This window comes from Protopterus annectens, chromosome 12.part0 (genome assembly GCF_019279795.1).
Source record: "Protopterus annectens isolate FY-2018-M chromosome 12.part0, PAN1.0, whole genome shotgun sequence".
Classification (NCBI taxonomy): Eukaryota; Metazoa; Chordata; order Ceratodontiformes; family Protopteridae; genus Protopterus; species Protopterus annectens.
In genome coordinates, this window is record NC_056746.1 from 561,042,536 (window position 1) to 561,060,156 (window position 17,621).

The following is a 17,621-nucleotide window of genomic DNA, read 5'->3' on the forward strand; positions in this document are numbered from 1 at the left end:
GTATACTAAAGTCTATGAAGGGCAGTTTCTGGGTAGGGTGAAAAAGAAGCAGTTTGGTTTTTTTGGGATTAAGAAGTAGCTGTCTTCCTGTTAGCCAGTTTTCAACAGCTGTAAAGCAGGATTGAGTTTTAGCCAATAGATTGTCTAAAGAGGTGTCCGAACAGACTAAGGTCGAATCGTCAGCATATTGTATACAGGTTGCGTTAGGGATGGCTTTGTGTAGGTCGTTAATAAAGATTGAGAAGAGAAGTGGACCCAGTATGGATCCTTGTGGCACACCTATGGTATTTGGTAGGAGATTGGAAAGTTGATTTTGCCAGAGTATTGCTTGTTTCCTATCAGAGAGGTAAGCTTGAAACCAGTCTAAAGTTAGATTGTCAAGCTGTAAAGTTTTTAGAGTATTATGAAGTAGTTGGTGGTTAACCATGTCAAAGGCCTTTGAAAGATCCAGAAAGAGAGCAGATGATATTATTTTGTTATTACGGTTGCAATTTATAGTATCAGTAAAAGAGAGTAGTGCAGTAGTTGTGCTGTGGTTGGGTCTAAATCCGTGTTGTGAGTTTGTCAGTAGTTTGTTCTGGGTTAGATAGTAAAGTAGTTGTTTATGTATACATTTTTCCATGATTTTGGCAAGAGGGGACATTATGGCTATTGGTCTATAGTTGGACAGTTCAGTGGAAGAGCCACCTTTATGAAGAGGTATAACATGGGATGTTTTCCAAATTATCGGGATGGAAGATTCCAGGATGGTACGATTTATAAGTATTGATATGGGGTAGGCTATTACATTTGCGGCTTTCTGTAAGTATTCAGCTGGGAGAAGGTCAGCGGAGGGGGTAGTAGGTTTAAGTTTTGTAATAAGGATCTTATGCTAGTTGTTGGGACAGGTTGTAGAGTGAAAGTGGGTCTAGTTACTGGAATATCCTCCGTCACAGGACTGTATTTAGCAGATAGTTGGTTAGCTAAGGTTTGTATAGTACTCGTGAAGAATGAGTTAAAGGTGTTAGCTACTTCTAATGGAGTTTTATCTGATACCGTTTCTGGGGTGGGAGTTGAAGACTTGCCTGGGCGTAAGAGGTTGTTAAGACCTGCCCAAAATTTTTGCGGGTTGTTTTGGTGTTTGTTTTGTAGTTGGCAGTAGTAACTTTTTTGTCAGCTAGTATTGCTTTTTTTGTGTCATTTCTTTTTTGTTGAAATATGATGCGGTCTCGGGATAATTTAGTTGCACGCCAGGTTTCCCAGGATTTGTTTCTATTTTTAATTTTAGATTTGGTTTCCTTTGTAAGCCAGGGTGCAATGTTTACTTTGGTCTTAATTAACCTTTTTGGAGCATGGTTATCAAGTATGTCTAGGAAGGTGGTATTAAATCTAGTTACTGCTTCTTCAAGGGGGAGATACTTTAGTGGGGCCCAATTACAAGATCTGAGTTCTTCTTGGAATTTTGTTAGGTCAAATTGCTTCTTGTTTCTAATTGACCTGTACATGGGAGTGGTAGATAGGCCTATTTTATTTTTTGTTATGTATGTGATGAGGTGGTCGCTTAGGTCATTTGGTGCAGTCCCAGACTTATAAGTTTGTGGCTGGCTATTTATTAGAATCCAGTCTAAAATACTTTCTTTTTGGTTTACATTTCCAGTTCTAGTTGTAGTATTTATAATCTGGGTAAACCCATGTAGGTTAATGTGGATGGGGTTGGTTTCTGAAGAGCATAGGTTCCAGTCAATATTGACGTCACCCATGATAATAGTTTCTTGGGGGTAGTTGTTGGATATCCAGTTAAGTAAGTTTTCCAGTGTATCCACATTGTTCCCTGGAGGGATATACACTGTAAATAGATTTATACTTTTTTCTTTGTTTAGCTGTATTTTTAAAGCAAGTATTTCTGCATTAGAGATTTGGGGTGGTTGTTTAGTGTTAAAGGTAATGTAGAGATTGCTGTTATAGAGCACAATACCACCACCCTTTCTTTTTATTTGGTCTAGTCTATGCATATTATATCCAGGTGGTAAGATTTCAATATCTTTGGTCCCTGGTTTAAGCCAGGTTTCTGTTACACAAAGTATATCTGGGAGGTGGGTGGCTAGGAGAGCATGAAGGTTAGATACTTTGTTGTTGATACTTCTAATATTTAAATGATAAATCAGGAAGGTATTGGATGGCCTTGGTGAGGGTGATGAACCATTTGGATTGGGTATAGTTTGAGGGCCAGGATTAGGGTGGATATCTCCATCTTTCATGGTGTTTTTTCTGAGGTATTCGATTAGTTTAGTGAGTTTTAGTAATATTTTTTGAATTTGCCTAGATTTGGTATGGTTTTGATTAAGTTTGTAGTTGTGGTGGTGGTTAGGTTTTTGGGTTTTATCACATAAGTTCTGGATATAAGACATAAAGGTAGGTTGCATTGGAAGAGTATTTGTACGGGTTTTAGGGTAGTAATATCCTGAATATGGTTGGTTTTCATATTTGGTAATTAGATATGTAAATGAAATCAATGGAATTATAAGGATTGTATTTATTAATATAGTCTTCGACTTAGTGGGTAAAGTGGAGCACATTGTTTTAGTAGTGTGATACATAATTGAAGGATGGGTGGGTATTGGTAATTAAGTTTAACTTGAAGGGGTGGGTTGAGGAGAGATATAGGACAGTTCTGAGTGGTTGGGAATTACTAGGGGGAGTGGTCACTTACCTATAAATGTAGAGGTACTGGGGGCGGGTGGGATATTGGGGCAGGGAGGGGCGCGGAGCGAGCCCGAGCAGCTTAGCGGGGTTAAACCAATTCAAGGTACAGTGCAGGCAGGTAAAAGTAAGGCAAGTACTTATGGTGGTTTGCCTATATTCTGTAAATTTAGATATCTCCAATGGTAGATAAAGGTTTTATGGGCCGCTGTTTGTTTGCTGAATCCAGTACACTATTTGGGATAATGCTAGTCTGACGTAATTAGAATGCTAAATAGGCTATCTTTTTTACAGATATCTTTTTGGATGAGTAACAGTCACTAGGAAGCTTCTTTTCAGTAAGAATCTTGTACAAAAACTGGAGTAGTACCTTAGTTAATATATTATATAGAGGTATTGCTGTAACCAGTTGTTCACCCTATGTATAGAGTGCTGCGGATGGTCAGCTTGTTTTAAAGTATAGATCTTGTCAAGCGACACACTTTGCAGGAGGAGTAGGGTGTAGTAGAAAGATAGGTTAGGTCAGAGCCTATAGGAAGAAAAATATAGTTTACTTGACAATAATGGCTTCAGTTGGTAAAGGCATAATGCAATATACAGGACAGATGTAAAAAAAAACAATAGTGTTATCACACAAGGTCAAAAGTAATCACTGCTTATTTCTAAGATATGCATTTATACATCATTATTTGGCGATGTAATAAGTTACTCCTGGTACATTGCAATGCTTAATCAAAACTATTTGCTAAGGCTTGCTAAGGTCGTAGTGATTCTCTAACATGCAGCCTTGAAGTCGCGAGGCTAATTCCAGTGATGTTGTCTTTGGCGCGCTAAGGCCAGAGTTAAAAACATAAACTTTACAATCAGACTATACTTCAGGATTAGGTTATCTGTTTTAGTAACCACAACAAAATACATAGATATTATGATACATGTATAAGATATTATGCATGGAAAACCACTAATTTAATGCAGAATTCATCTAGTTTCTTCATACGAACGCTGTTTTCAGTTAGCGCGGGTAAATAACAATGCGATACAGGTACTACTTATGTCACAGTGTATCAGAAATTGCGGTGGAATTTAAATAGAATTCACTTGACTTGGTAGAGCTTAGCCCGATATGTAAAATAATGCTTTTAATAGCCTATATTAACAGTCTACAATAGCTAGAATTAACAGGTCTTACATACCTAATGTAGGAGAGATTTGTTCTATCATGTAATAGCTTTCTCCTCTTATTGTAAAGTTTGTTAATGGCTGGGGTCCACCAGACTGGACGTTTGCCCTTTGTGGAAAGAGTCTTGGTTTTATTTGGGATTGCCTGATCCATGCAGTCCTGGAGGTGTTCATAGAAGGCATTTATAAGGGCTTCCGCAGCTTGGGTTGTGGTTTCCACTGGCTCAGGGGCCTTGAAGGATACCACACCAGTCTTGAGTAGTGTGAAGTTTCCTTTAGAGAAGTTCTTCACTGTGGTCTTTTTTGTTTGGGGTGGGGGCGGGATGTGGATTTCCAGTGAGATTAGTTAATGATCAGATCTCACCAATGAGGGATATACTTCCGGTGTGGAGCATTTTGTCCCCATGTTTGTGATAATGAGATCTAGTATATTTTCTCCTCTCGTGGGAACAGTGACTAGCTGTTCCATGGCATTTGAATTTATGAACTCCAGGAACCATTGGGCTAGAAAGTTAGGGCTTGAGTAATGTTCCCAGTCTATATTCGGGTAGTTGAAGTCACCCAATATGATGGTGTTTGGAGATACATTTATACCCTCCAGTGTCTTCAGGAAGGCTGTGTGGGGTTCCTGAGTTTGAGAGGGTGGCCTGTAGCATGCTACAATTTGTAGAGCAGTTTTGCCTATGGTTAGTTGCACCTGGATGGTTTCCGAGCTTGTGCGTTGCCACCAACCTGGAGGTGTGGGTATCCTTTATGAATATGGATACACCCCTCCTTTTGTGGTGTGGTCCGGGTTTTGGGACGGAACGCATGATATGAGGTAAAACCTAATAGTGCCGGGTGCTCTCAGGAGCCTTGAACCAGGTTTCAGTTACAGCACAGACATCGATGTTCTCCATACTGAGAAGGGCCTCGAGTGCGTGCATTTTGAGATTTAGACTTCTGGCATTGAGCAGCATTACCCTCAGTTTCTTCCCATTTTTGTTTTCTAGGGTGGTAGGTTTAGAATTTGAGCCTTGCCTAAAAAAGGCACTATGGGGTGGCAAGAGCCTTAGCCAATATCCGGAATCCCAGGGGTGACAGGTGCAAGCCGTCCCTTGTGAAGCAGCGTGGCTTGTCAAGCATGTCATCCCAGGCAGACAGACACTGGATCCCCTTTGAATGACACCAGACATTAAGCCAATTGTTAAAGCTGATCATCTTGTCTCTATATTGTGGCATCATTCTTGGTGAAGGAAGGATACTGCTCAGGGTCACGGTCATACCTGCCTGGGCTACATAATCAGAGAGCTCCTCTATGTCTCTTTTCATGTAGTCCAGGGAGGTACGTCTCAGGTCGTTCACACCAGCATGGACAATGACTGTGTCATATTTATACTTGCCGTGGAGTGACCCGAGTGCTTGTGTTATGTGGCGGATTCTAGCGCCCGATAGGCAGCTTACTGTGACCCTCTCCTTGTTCAGCCTGGTGAGTGGGACGTCACTGTGTCTGACTATGGAGTCACCTATGACAAGTATGTTTGGTGTTGTATTTGGCCTTAAGGGCTGTGACTGCTTTGCACACTGATTTTGTGGTTTATGTGTTGCTTGTGGGGTGTCTTGAGGTAGCAGTTGTTTGGGTGTCTGCTTTGGAGGCCTCTGCTGTTTAGGTAAATTTTTACTGAGAGCCTCCGAGTATGTCTTTGTGTGTTTATGTGTTTGATTCAGTGGTGTGGTAGCATTATGTGAGGCTGGTTTTGTGGTGTGTGTAGTTGCCTTCTCCTCCTGTCTGGTCTTGCCAGTCCTGAGTTGAGAGAGCTCAGCCTCCAGTTTGGCTAAATAGCTGCATCTCTCGCAAGTATTTGTGTTATGTGGGAGGAGGAGAGGGTTGTCTGTGTACATGAGGCAGTTATAACATTGCCTCAAGATTCCCAGATTCACCAGCTGGACCGGAGAGGAGATTGACAACTGACCTTTGGACATGCTAGAATAATATTGGGAATTCCTTAATAATTGAAAACAAGGGCCAGTGGGGAGTGAGGGTGTAGTGCTTTTAATTTTTAGTGCTGACTTATATAATTGCTTTAGTGAGCAAGTGCCAGGTAACTTGAGTGCAATGTGTTACAAGTAACTAAATGCAAAAACGACAAACAGTAACTTTCTTTCAAGTGAAACAAGGAAATAAGTACAGTAAGCAATGCAGATATCACTAGTGATCCACAGAAGCGCTGAGAAGCCGCGTATTAGGTGGAATTAGCATTCCAGGGAAATAACAAGCAAACAAACAACAAGCATATAAACAAAGCTAGATTCAGCAGGCCTGGATCTAGTCTATGCTACAGCAAACAAGGTGTACCAATTTCAGTAAGATACAGTTCATATATTCAGGCACTATAAACCTTTAACCAGCAATTCCCAGCTCAGAAGGGCAGCCTCTTCTCCCACAAGAGTGCAGACCACGAACCTTCTTAATGTAAAATAACTGGCCTGAAGCCCAAGTGCTTAAACCAGAACTAATACACTTGGACACTGGGCTCTCAATCAGCAGTTCCCAACTTAGAAGGATGAAAGCTACCTGTCCTGCCACCACAGTGCTTGCCACAAACCTTCCTAATGTATAGTGTCTGTTGCTGCTGACAGTTTAGTGAATATCTCTACAAATGTCCCAAGAATTATAGCAGAAGAAAGGATGAATAGAACCATCTTCCAGCTCGAGTTACGTTACCATTCTGGTAAGTGTATGAGCTAAATGAATTGAATCTGCGAAGAACATAAACCATCATCCAAGCCAGGAACAGGCATATGTACTCCATACTGAGGAAGAGTGCATGAATGTGAACAGAACTGGTGCCAGTCAGATCAGAACTGTACCAGTGGCCACAGCGAGAACATACTGCATGACTTAACCTGATTGCTGAAGGGGATATGTGTTAGTATGTGGGAGCACTGGCTACAGAGTGTGATAGGGAGCATGGATTGATATGTTGTTGAGGATTTCCTGTAGATACATTTAAGGTCTTTCTCATGAAACAGTGAAGCGGGGCAGCTCACTTCCTAGGATCACCTTACGTTCAACTCCAGCTTCTGTGATGGCAGCAAGGCGGATCACACCCCTACTTGAACCATCACGCTCCATTGCTAAGCTGATGGCATTGGCTGTAAACTCCAAACATTCTTCTTTTGTCATTCCAGGTTTGTAAGATGAGTCTACATAGCCATAAATGTAAGTACTACCAGATCCCCCAATTGAGAATGACCGACGGACTATCATTCCACCCATGGGAACAGTGTAAACCTGTCCTCCTTTCCTCTTGTCCCAACCTGCTACAATGATGCCTGCTGTTAGATCCTCTCGATACCTATAACACAACTCTTTGAACAGGTTGGCTGCAGTCTGCACCAAAGGTGGCTCATCTAATTCAATACTGTGAAAAGACAGCTGGTAGTTAACAACGTCTGCAATTGCCTGAGTATCTGCAGCCGAGCCTGAATGACAACAGAAGATATGATCATGGATAAAGGTCAACTTGTCTGTAACACGATTTGCTATGTAGGCACCAGTTGTGGTCCGGGAGTCAGCCCCAATTACGACACCTCCATCAAACTCCACTGCCATGATAGTAGTCCCTGTACTGACTTCTTCCTGAGCCCATCCCGGAGGGACAAGAGAAAAGGAGGACAGGTTTACACTGTTCCCATGAGTGGAATGATAGTCCGTCAGTCATTCTCAATCGGGGGATCTGGTAGTACTTACATTTATGGCTATGTAGACTCATCTTACAAACCTGGAATGACAAAAGAAGAATGTTTGGAGTTTACAGCCAATGCCATCAGCTTAGCAATGGAGCGTGATGGTTCAAGTGGGGGTGTGATCCGCCTTGCTGCCATCACAGAAGCTGGAGTTGAACGTAAGGTGATCCTAGGAAGTGAGCTGCCCCGCTTCACTGTTTCATGAGAAAGACTTCTGGATAGAATCTGTCCATCCTTTCAGTTGATTGATACATTTAAGGTGCCAGGACAGGAACTAACAGATCACACCCATGATCGCATGTGCACAGTTGCATTTCTGTTAAATAAGGCTTCATGTAGATGGGGTTACCATTGCTTCATTTTTCCCTTAGCTTGTCTGTTCCTTATATAGTGAGTTTTCAGTGCAGGCTGCTGTGTTTTACAGGTAGTATTCCTTAAGTCAGCAGCATTTTCTAGCTTATGTGCATTCATCCGTGTTGCAGCAAGTGAAAGATTTGTTAAGGTGCTGTGGATCCACATACTATCATAGCTGCTTTGTTATCCATTGTGTAAGGTGTTGTGTTTAGCAGTCACTTTTCTTGCTATAAGACAGCAAGCTTTCTACCATCTATAAAATAGTGCACATTAAATGTGAGTTGCTATGAGGAAAGCAATGTACTGGCAATGTATTGAGAGCTGGCTTCATAATAGGAAAATGAAATGTTTAAATGTAATGCATATTCATATAAGTGGTAGTTTTCAGTAGCTAATGTTCGCTTTATTGTTCTCTTTAATGAAGCAAAGTACTGAAAATGTTTTATGTCATGCTGTCTTGACACAAGAAAGGTAAATGCTGGATTTGAAAAGCAGTTATTACAATCATGACATATGGAAGAAATAATCGGATCATATCTGAAATACTGAACACTGGTATAAAAAAAGGATATCTCGTACAGCTTTGATAGTTGCAATACTTTTGCCCTGCATCTCCAGAGATGCTAAGTAACCATGTGAAATAAATCACAGACCAAAGAGTCAGTATTTGTGCTGGCGTGTATGTGTGTGTGTGTGTGTGTGTGTGTGTGTGTGTGTGTGTGTGTGTGTGTGCGTGTGTGCGTGTGCGTGTGCGTGTGCGTGTGTGTGTGTGTCTGTATGAACACACATGCAGATATGTGTGCTGCCATTTGCAAATGAGAGATGAGTGCATTTAGTGTGGGACTCCTAAAATATTCTCAAATTAATGTACCTGGCAAGGAAAAGAAATCTATAATACCCGGAAACATAATACATTTTATGTTAAAGGAACAAAATTAATTGTTTGGCTGTAATGTAGTGAGCACTTGGAAATTATGATGTATCTTCCAGGAAGAACACTGAAGCAACAAACCCATAGAGGTCAATGGTGTAATGCTGAAAACACACATTAACACTAATGACACTTAATACTTTTCTGCTTACTTAGCTACCCTGCTTAGAGAAACCATCTGTCTTATAAAAAAACATTGCATGCAGTAGTTTCTAAGAAAATGGGCATTAAGATTCACTTCTTCTGTAAAAATAAAGTAATAATGTATGTGCTTCACTGCAAAATGTGAAATACATGATTTTCTGAGACAGCATGTAGCAAATTAACTGACTTATTCAGGAGAAATGTATTGCTGGTAACATTGCTTACATGCCAGAGTAAATGGCAACCTTATTTGGCGCATTCAAGTAGCTGTAAATTTACAGATTTTAAAGTGAAGTCCTAAAATAAGCAAAGCAAAGCAAGAGATTTGAACTAGCCAATGGTTTATCTAGTTTAATTTCAAATGTTTTGCAGAACCATTATGTACCTTTAAAGGTAAAGGCAAAAACATGATGGAAATGCTTCTGGAAATATTATCATTGTCTTTAACAGAACTGTTTACCTGTCTTAATTCCAAAGTGTATGTCTGAGATTCATTCACAAATGCTTGTGCCTGTATACTGATAATTTCCTTGAAGGTTGCTGTTCAAAGTGCTGTATAGCTAATCAGGCATTTACAATACCAGCAGTCTGGGCAAAGATCTGCATAAGTGAATAGAAGCATAGTGCTAATGGAAGAGACAACATTACACTACTAGATGGTTAGAGTAGCACTATAGTGGGGCGTGTGACCGATGTGACATACATCCGAAGGAAAGAAGGAAGGCAGGATAATACAAGTAAGTGAGCACAACGCTACATGCACTGTTTCTGCATGCACTGCATTGACTCACATTCATCTGGTACAAGAAGGGCAGCATGGCCGCCATCAGATAGACAACTGGGGTGTGAACTCTCTCCTGTGCATATTTGTAAGTCTTTGAATAATGAAAAAAATATATACTAAAAGGAGAACACAAAAGAGAATACCCTGAGAAACAGTGATCTCGGACTTAGCATATGTAGGCCTCCATTTTGTAAATTTAGTCTGGGTCTATATTGTCTTATCAGACGATGAAAAGAGCGTATGCTCTTTCATCGATCCGATAATGTCGAAAGGAGAAAATAGCGAAGTTATGGACCATCAATTTTTTTCCCAGTGAAAAAAATTGGTAGGCCGTATTCGGGACTTTGCCATTTCCTCCACTATGGTGTGATCTTAGGGGTGTGTGTGGGGGGCACAGCCCCCCACTTTGGTGTGTGTGGGGGCGAAGCCCCCCCCCCACTTAATTTTGTGTTTAAACTTTTTTTTTTTTACGGAGCAGCAAAGCAAATTTTTTCCCTGGGGAAAAAATTCACTGTTCTGTGTGTTCGCGTTTTTGTGGTTTCAACATTATCGGTTCGATGAAAGAGCATTCGCTCTTGTCATCATCTGATAATGTGATACAGACGCTTTAGTCTTGCTGTTCTGTGTGTTCGCGTTTTTGTGGTTTCGACATTATCAGTTCGATGAAAGAGCTTTCGCTCTTGCCATTGTCTGATAATGTGATATAGATGCTTTAGTCTTGCTATTCTGAGACTCACACGAGTCTCAGACTTTAAATCTGTTAACCTCGTGGATGTACATAGCAAAGTGCCAACACTGTTCATCAAATATATTGGAAGGGAGTAGGTAGCTAGGAAAGTAGGCAAGGACAGAGCAACAATTTGAGATGAAATGCACAAGGGCAACAATAAGATATGAAAGGTAGGAGAAGGAAAGGTAATCTTTTCAGGAAACTAAACTCTTTTTCATATATGGAAAATAAGGGTAGGTGACAAAGCTAGTGAGGGAAGGCTATGGATGGAATAGAGGCAGAAGGGAAAGTAGCAGGGGTAGATAGACAAGCATGAAACATAGTAAGGCGGACAGGGGCAGTAAACACACAAAAGTTTAGGAAGACAGTGCATGGGCACCTACAGAGTGTGGACACGTGGTGATGAGGAGAGTTGGGTAACGAACAATGAATGGGGAATAATATGTAAGGAAAGGAAAACATTAGGATGGGGATAGGGTAGGGTGTGGCATGGTTAGATGACAAGCTAGCCTAAGGGGCAACATATCTGCATTTCACCCACCCGAGTGGCCTATGATATGGGCCATTTGCTTCATTGGTGGCCTGATGGGTGGAGTCTGCAGGTCAAATGACTCCACACGATGTGCCAGAAGGTACTTCACATTGCTGAGGCAGGCATCTATTAGCTACCACACCTCACCAGTCACTAGTCTCCACAGCTGATTTTAGGAGAGCAGAGCAGACCCCTCCAGACCACTTTCAGAACAGAATTCTTCAGCACTCCTTCTGGACGTGGCCATGGAGGGCACCAATAAACTCTCCAGGTCACTTCCAGCACCTCATTAATGGAACTATTTCACCCTTGCTGAAAAGCAGCTCTTGCAACTACCCCAGCACCAGAGGTTTCAGTCAGTGCTGATTCAGGTGGCCCTACAGAAAGATGACACAGTGGGAAAATGGTTACAGAAATATGTTAGAAGCACAGTTGCATTTGCGCAGTGGAATAGCAGAAACATAATACATACAGTGCTACCAAAAGAGTTACTCTTATCTTCTGCAGTACCCAACTATGGTAAACTCATATTCATCTGCTATTGGAAAAGAAAGTGCATATGCTTATGTTTACATGTAAAACAGATAAGGTACGAGAAGACAACAGTACTGCTAAGAAAAGCGCTTATAGTACATTTCCTTCTGTCTCTCCCTAACCTTTGCTTCCCATTCTCAAAGCAGTTCAAGGTGGTGGTTCTTCAGGTCACTGGGTCACTGAAGCAATGCTGGCAGTTATCACTAGAATGAGTGATGCCAGTGGCATTACTCATCACCTTGTCAGGCTTTAGCCAAGCATCTGTCTGCCTTCTGTGTGTGTCCATCATATTACCCTAACAGGAGCTCCTGAAAGTCACTGTGCATGAAGAACAAGAATATTTTGCTGTTCCTGGCACACCATACTGGAACTCTGCATTTCACAGTGCAGGAAGTGGCCGTAGACACTCACTCAGGTCCACTTAAGGAGGAAAATGGTAGACCTGTGCACATGGATGCACATTTTTAGATCATGTGTGCAGGATGTAGCACTATACAGTGGCACTGCTGTAGCTGTATAGGGGTGTATGGTTATTCATGGAATGATGAATGCATTGAACGGCATTACATCATAAATGCCATTCACTGAAACCTCCTCCTCTTGTGAGGATCTGTGCCCTCCACTAATTATATATGCCAACTCCGAGCTCGCACTACAGTGGGGAAAGAACCGATTTCCTTATCTCTACCTTAATGAGATCTTAGTCAGAACAGCTCAATGAACAGCATGTTTGACAATATAAGACAGTCAATGCTTTGTTTTTCGCACTGGGCTATAGCACTAAGAATAGATTTAACAGTGTACTACAACTAAATGCCTTATACTTGACCATACTGGACACATGGTTTATGATCATCATGACATGCACAGTTACTGTAAACACATTGTTATAGTACAATGCCCTATGGTAGCAGTTCAGAAACAGTTGCAGTAAGTAGTCTTATTCACATAACATAAAAGCAAAGAATATAGCAGTAATCATACGTCTACAAATGGGAGTTGTAATGGACACATCACTGAATGGGATGTGTAATGCACACATCACTGAGCAATAGAAACAGAGGAGTAATGTAACTTAAAGAACATCAGAAATATGACAAAGCAGAAAACAAGAAAAATGCTTCATGCCTATCAAATGGTTTATAAAAATCAGTGTATACCAAGATTATATATTCCCCTTTCTGAATGAGGTATGGGCCTCCTCAAAACTGATTACATGTATAGTCCTGCAGTTATAGGACTGCATACATATCTGCTGTCCTCACAAGATCCGAACATAGTGAAAGTATTAAAACATGAGGAGAACAAGTGTAAGATGACTTTTCTGCTTAGTTTAGAAGAAGCATATCGGTGTCAAATGAGAATGGAAATCAGACCAGAAGTACATAAAAATTAGGCAGCAACTGAATGTGCCAAAAAATAAAAGAAAGAATATAAGGTGAAAGATCAGATGAGAAGGCAAGAACTGTGGAAAATGCATAAGTATAGTTGCAAGTACAGAAAACTCTTGGAACAGCCTCATGTCGATCAGGGTAGAACACGGGAATGGTTAAGGGGAGGTTGAATTTAAACCAAAAGACATAAAGTTAGTTAATATTGGCATTCCAGGATAATAGGCTACGTACACGTTGGTTTACAAAGTCCATTGAACATGTGTGAGAAACAGACAAATGCAGGTTTTGTCAAACAGAAATGGAAACATTCACACATCTTGTTGCTGGCTGTGATAGACTAATGGCAGAAGGACTGTATGCTGAAAGGCATGGTAATGTGGCAAGACTGTTGCATTGGAGATTGTGCAAACATTATAATATTGAAATAGCTGAGAAGCATTGGAAATGTGCGCCACGAAGTATTGTAGAAAATTATGCAGTTTATATCACATTGGATCACCCATTACTAAGAGTTCAAAAATAGATGCGAGAAAACCAGATATAGCATTCCATGAAAAGAAGACAGAAGTAGCACTGATCATTGAAATTGCCACACCCAGTGCTACACTGTCTTACATACAGAGAGACACAAAATCATAAAATACCAAGATGTACAGTCAGAAATTAGGGCAATGTGGAAGAAGGATACCCAGACCTTCCAATAGTAGTTGGAGCAACGGATCTTATAAAAAAGAATTTACAATCATACTTAGACATGTTACCAGTACATGTAACTCCATATGAGTTGCAGAAGGAGTTATTTCTGTGCACATTGCGGGTGCTGCGAAGAGCACTTCTGGGTAACATAAAAGATTAAAACAATACAAATTTCATGAACTTTAATCATACTTTGACTTAGGAATGGGATCTGTTCCTGTCATGGTATTAGAAACCCACAAGACTTGGAGAAATTAAAAAAATTAGAAGAATGAATTATATTTTAGTGGATAAGTGTAGAAAAAAGGGGACAAAACTGGAGAAGAAAACAAAATACTTTGAACAGGTTTGTGGATCTCCAGTTTTAAAATTCTTCTGGGGATTGAGCCCCATGACCCCATGTGCGTCATTGTGATGTCATTATAAAAAATCACTACTGCAGTAGTAGTCAGGCAGTGAGTGTGCAAAAGGTGCAAGGCCTGGTCTGTTACTTCACATGTAGGACTTGATGAACTAATTTCAAAGGGACTTGTTAACATTTTAAGTAGGTGGAAAATTGCTTGAAGTTTTGAAGTTGTTTACATTCTATTCAGGACAGAATGTAAATCGTATTATCACCACTGAGCTCCAAAGAAAACCTACAACTGGCCAAATATGAGGGAGGGCTGGGTTTGAAATAGCTCTGATTTAGACTTCTTGGGAAGTGCAAATTATTCCATGCGGAAGTTTTATTTTATTTACATTTGTTAACTGCGTAAGTATACTGTTCCAAAGGCCCTTTTTAGACATAATCCAGGTCAGAAGGCGCATCAAATTCTAAATAATAAAAAATAATGTTGTTTAATTTTGATAAAAAAGAGATAATTACAATGATCCTAAATATTCTCAAAACACTAACATGAGGCAATAAGAATGATCTTAAATGTTCTCATTTAAGTAAAATACAAACTTAACAGGAGGTAAGCCATCACGGTTAGTAATGATATGCAACTAAAAAAAAATCAGTTGTTTGTATTCTGTCCTTCATATACATGAAAATGTTCTAAGAAGTATCATAAGTTCTGTAAATAATAACCTTATATGGTTTTGATTACATTTCAGACCTAAGTTTTAGGTAGTCCCACAAGCCGAAGAAATGACTTTCTCTCATAAACTGGAGTACACTAAAAAATGAAATGTTTCTGATACTGTGTTCTGCAGAAATTAACATATTAAGACTGAAGTTTGATGTTTCAGCATGCATAATGCGAGTGCAGTCATGTGCCTAGCACTTAGAGCATGTCTGACTTGTGAAAAGAACCTTTAAAGTTCATTTATCTGACATTAAGCAGAAGGAAGAAGGGTTTTTGTATTGCCAAGAACTGCATTTTCAGCCTAAGGTTAAATATTTGAAGGAGAGATAAACAGTAAGAATTTGGTGAAGTGCTTGATAGGCAGTCTTCCCCACCTCAGCATTACCATGGAATTAATGTCAAAGGCAGTGTGAATAGACAGAGTGATTTGATGACAGTTACCTTCCACTGGCATAGGAAGGATGAGCGTAAATAATCCAGACCTGTTGTATTTGTGATGCAGTCACACATCTTTCCTGCATAGGATGGGCACTTGCAGTAAAGAGTTATATTGAGCTGCTCAGAGGCTGACACAAAAATAGGAGGGTAGGATTGTCACTGTCCACAGAAAGCAGCCAGAAACTGGGTGGAGTAGCAGAACCCTGTCACTTACCAGATAGCAGGTATGCTTCTGAAGGATGGTTAAGAGTCTTGTATCATCACCCAGAAGGACTGAATGCACCTTAGAGCTGTAGGAAAACTGTAGTTCCCTTGGATGTTCATAGTGGGCAGAAAGGCATGAATATCCCATACTTGAGGGTGTGAAGACTTGGATCGGTGCTTCTGAGTCATCTGCAAGCAGACATGCACAAAGCAGTGAGACAGGGCATAATGGGGGCTAAACAAATGGCTGATGTTTTTCGTGTTTCACTGTTGCAGTCCTCACATATGGGTTATCCAGCACCCGGTAACCCTCAGTCGGCCCGAATACCACAGTCCTTGGTATATGACGTCGGCTGCCGCCGGTTGTAAAACTGATGTCAGAATGTCAGGTATAAAGGGAGGCAACCGACACCATTTCCCCAGTCTTTCTTGCCGCAGAGCCCAAAGCAGATGCAATTCGCACTAGTGCCGGTTGGCCGTTTACCTTCGATTTACTTTCTGACTACCAAGTTGAAGATGCCTTCAGATAAGTACCCTGTTGGCGATCCTCTTTTCTTGCTTTAACGAATGTCAGATAAAGTTAATAACTGTCTTGCCTGTGAAAAACAGATTCCGCACTGTGATTTCTATTCCTGTTGTATAACTTGTTTGGGCCTTGACCACGATGTCCCTAACTGTGATCTCTGTGCTTCCTTTAACCCGCGTACCATACGCCATAGAGTTAAGATTTTGTATAAGCATTTCGGAGTCTGGCCTAAGTTTGTCAGTATGGCGTCTTCTGTTCTCCCATCTTCGGATATACCTAGGAAACACAAAGACAAGGACCGCGACAGACCTAGGGTTAAAACTGCTGACGACGCACAGGTGAAATTGGTCATCAGCACAGTGGTAGTCATTGAGGTGCTTTCGCAGCCCCTGCAGTCCGCAGACTTTCAGCCGCTAGCCTCTGCTGAGACCTTTACGGAGTCCATGCCACAGGCTGCTATTACGTCTTTAGACCCTCCACCTGTCGCCGCCTCAGATGGGTCCAGAGCCACTTTGCAGGCACTGGCTTCTGACGCCTCTTCTTTTCGACATGAGACCAGAACCAGACCGACTACCTTAGTTCAGATTTCTGCAGTTGCTAGGCCTCTCGAGTCCCTCTGGATTGCTGGTAAACCTTCCAGCTGCAAACCTACTCACAAACAGGCATCGGCCTCCTCTCCTGTGCCTCAGTCCCAGTTGGTAAAGATGGTTGGTGATCTTCTCTCCTTGATTAGGGGCTCTCATCCCCCCCTTCAAAGAGGGCTAGGGAATTATCTCCTGATGTTTTGTCTGTCTCAGATTCTGAGATTTCCAGTATGTTTGCTGGTGAAGAAGGAAATTCTCAACTTTTTTCTGGCTTTGAGGATTCTGATGCTGAGGAATCTATCCCTTCTGCCTCCCCTCCAGAAGATTTTTCCTTTGGGGATACTTTGAATACCCTTAGGGAGCATTTTAAATGGGAATGTCAGGATTTTCCACAGTCTAAGAAAAGAATCAGGGAATTTTTGGATTTGCCACAGCATAAGCCTCTGGCTATACCTCCAGTTTTGGAAGTTGTGGATGATGTTTTCATGGAAAATTCTTTAACTCCTAATTCTGTTCCTCCTGCCCCCCGAAAACCTGATAGGTATTATAGGGTTCCTGCATCTCATCAATTCCTTTTTAAAAACCCTACTGCTGATCCAGAAATTATTTCTCAAGGCCCCAAGGGTGTTAAGGCTACTATTGCTAAAAACCCTGTGCCTTCTGATAAGGAGTCTAGGGCCTTGGACAGGTGGGGTAAAAAAGTCTATACCTCTGCAACTCTTGCCATTAGATCCATGAATTGTCTTTTTCACATGCTTAAGTATCAGCAGCATACTTTGGAGGCTTTTAAGGCTAAACTTGGAAATATTCCTTCCATGGCGGAGAACAAAGATTTACAAGACTTACTGAATTCTGCTACTTTAGTTAATAAGCATTCACTTTATTGTGGTTTTGACACTTTGGAGGCTTCCTGCAGAGCGGCAGCCACTGGTTTTGTAATTAGAAGGCATGCTTGGCTCAGGAAGCAGCCTCTTTCTGAACCTGTTAAGTCTAAATTGCTGGATGTTCCTTTGCACAAGGACGATCTTTTTGGTAATAAGGCCGAGGAGGTACTGAAAAAGTTGAAGGATAAGGTAAAATCTATGCAAGCTGTAAAAGATTTCCTTCAGG

The 17,621-nt window shown here is 41.1% G+C and overlaps 2 protein-coding genes across 2 annotated transcripts in view; one reads left to right on the forward strand and one right to left on the reverse strand.

The window, feature by feature from the left end:
- The window catches only part of TMEM130 (transmembrane protein 130), a 528,437-nt gene that overhangs the window by 235,376 nt on the left and 275,440 nt on the right, over positions 1 to 17,621 (forward strand). The gene's annotated exons all lie outside the window — the stretch shown is intronic.
- LOC122817301 (proteasome subunit beta type-6-like) overlaps positions 6,859 to 17,621 on the reverse strand; it is a 39,503-nt gene continuing 28,740 nt past the window's right edge. The window contains exons 2-3 of the mRNA XM_044090527.1: positions 7,619 to 7,821; positions 6,859 to 7,526 (exon numbers count right to left, since the gene is read on the reverse strand). Of these exons, the coding sequence (XP_043946462.1) occupies positions 6,860 to 7,526; positions 7,619 to 7,821 (870 nt within the window). The 3' untranslated portion in view covers position 6,859. The remainder of the gene's footprint in view (positions 7,527 to 7,618; positions 7,822 to 17,621) is intronic.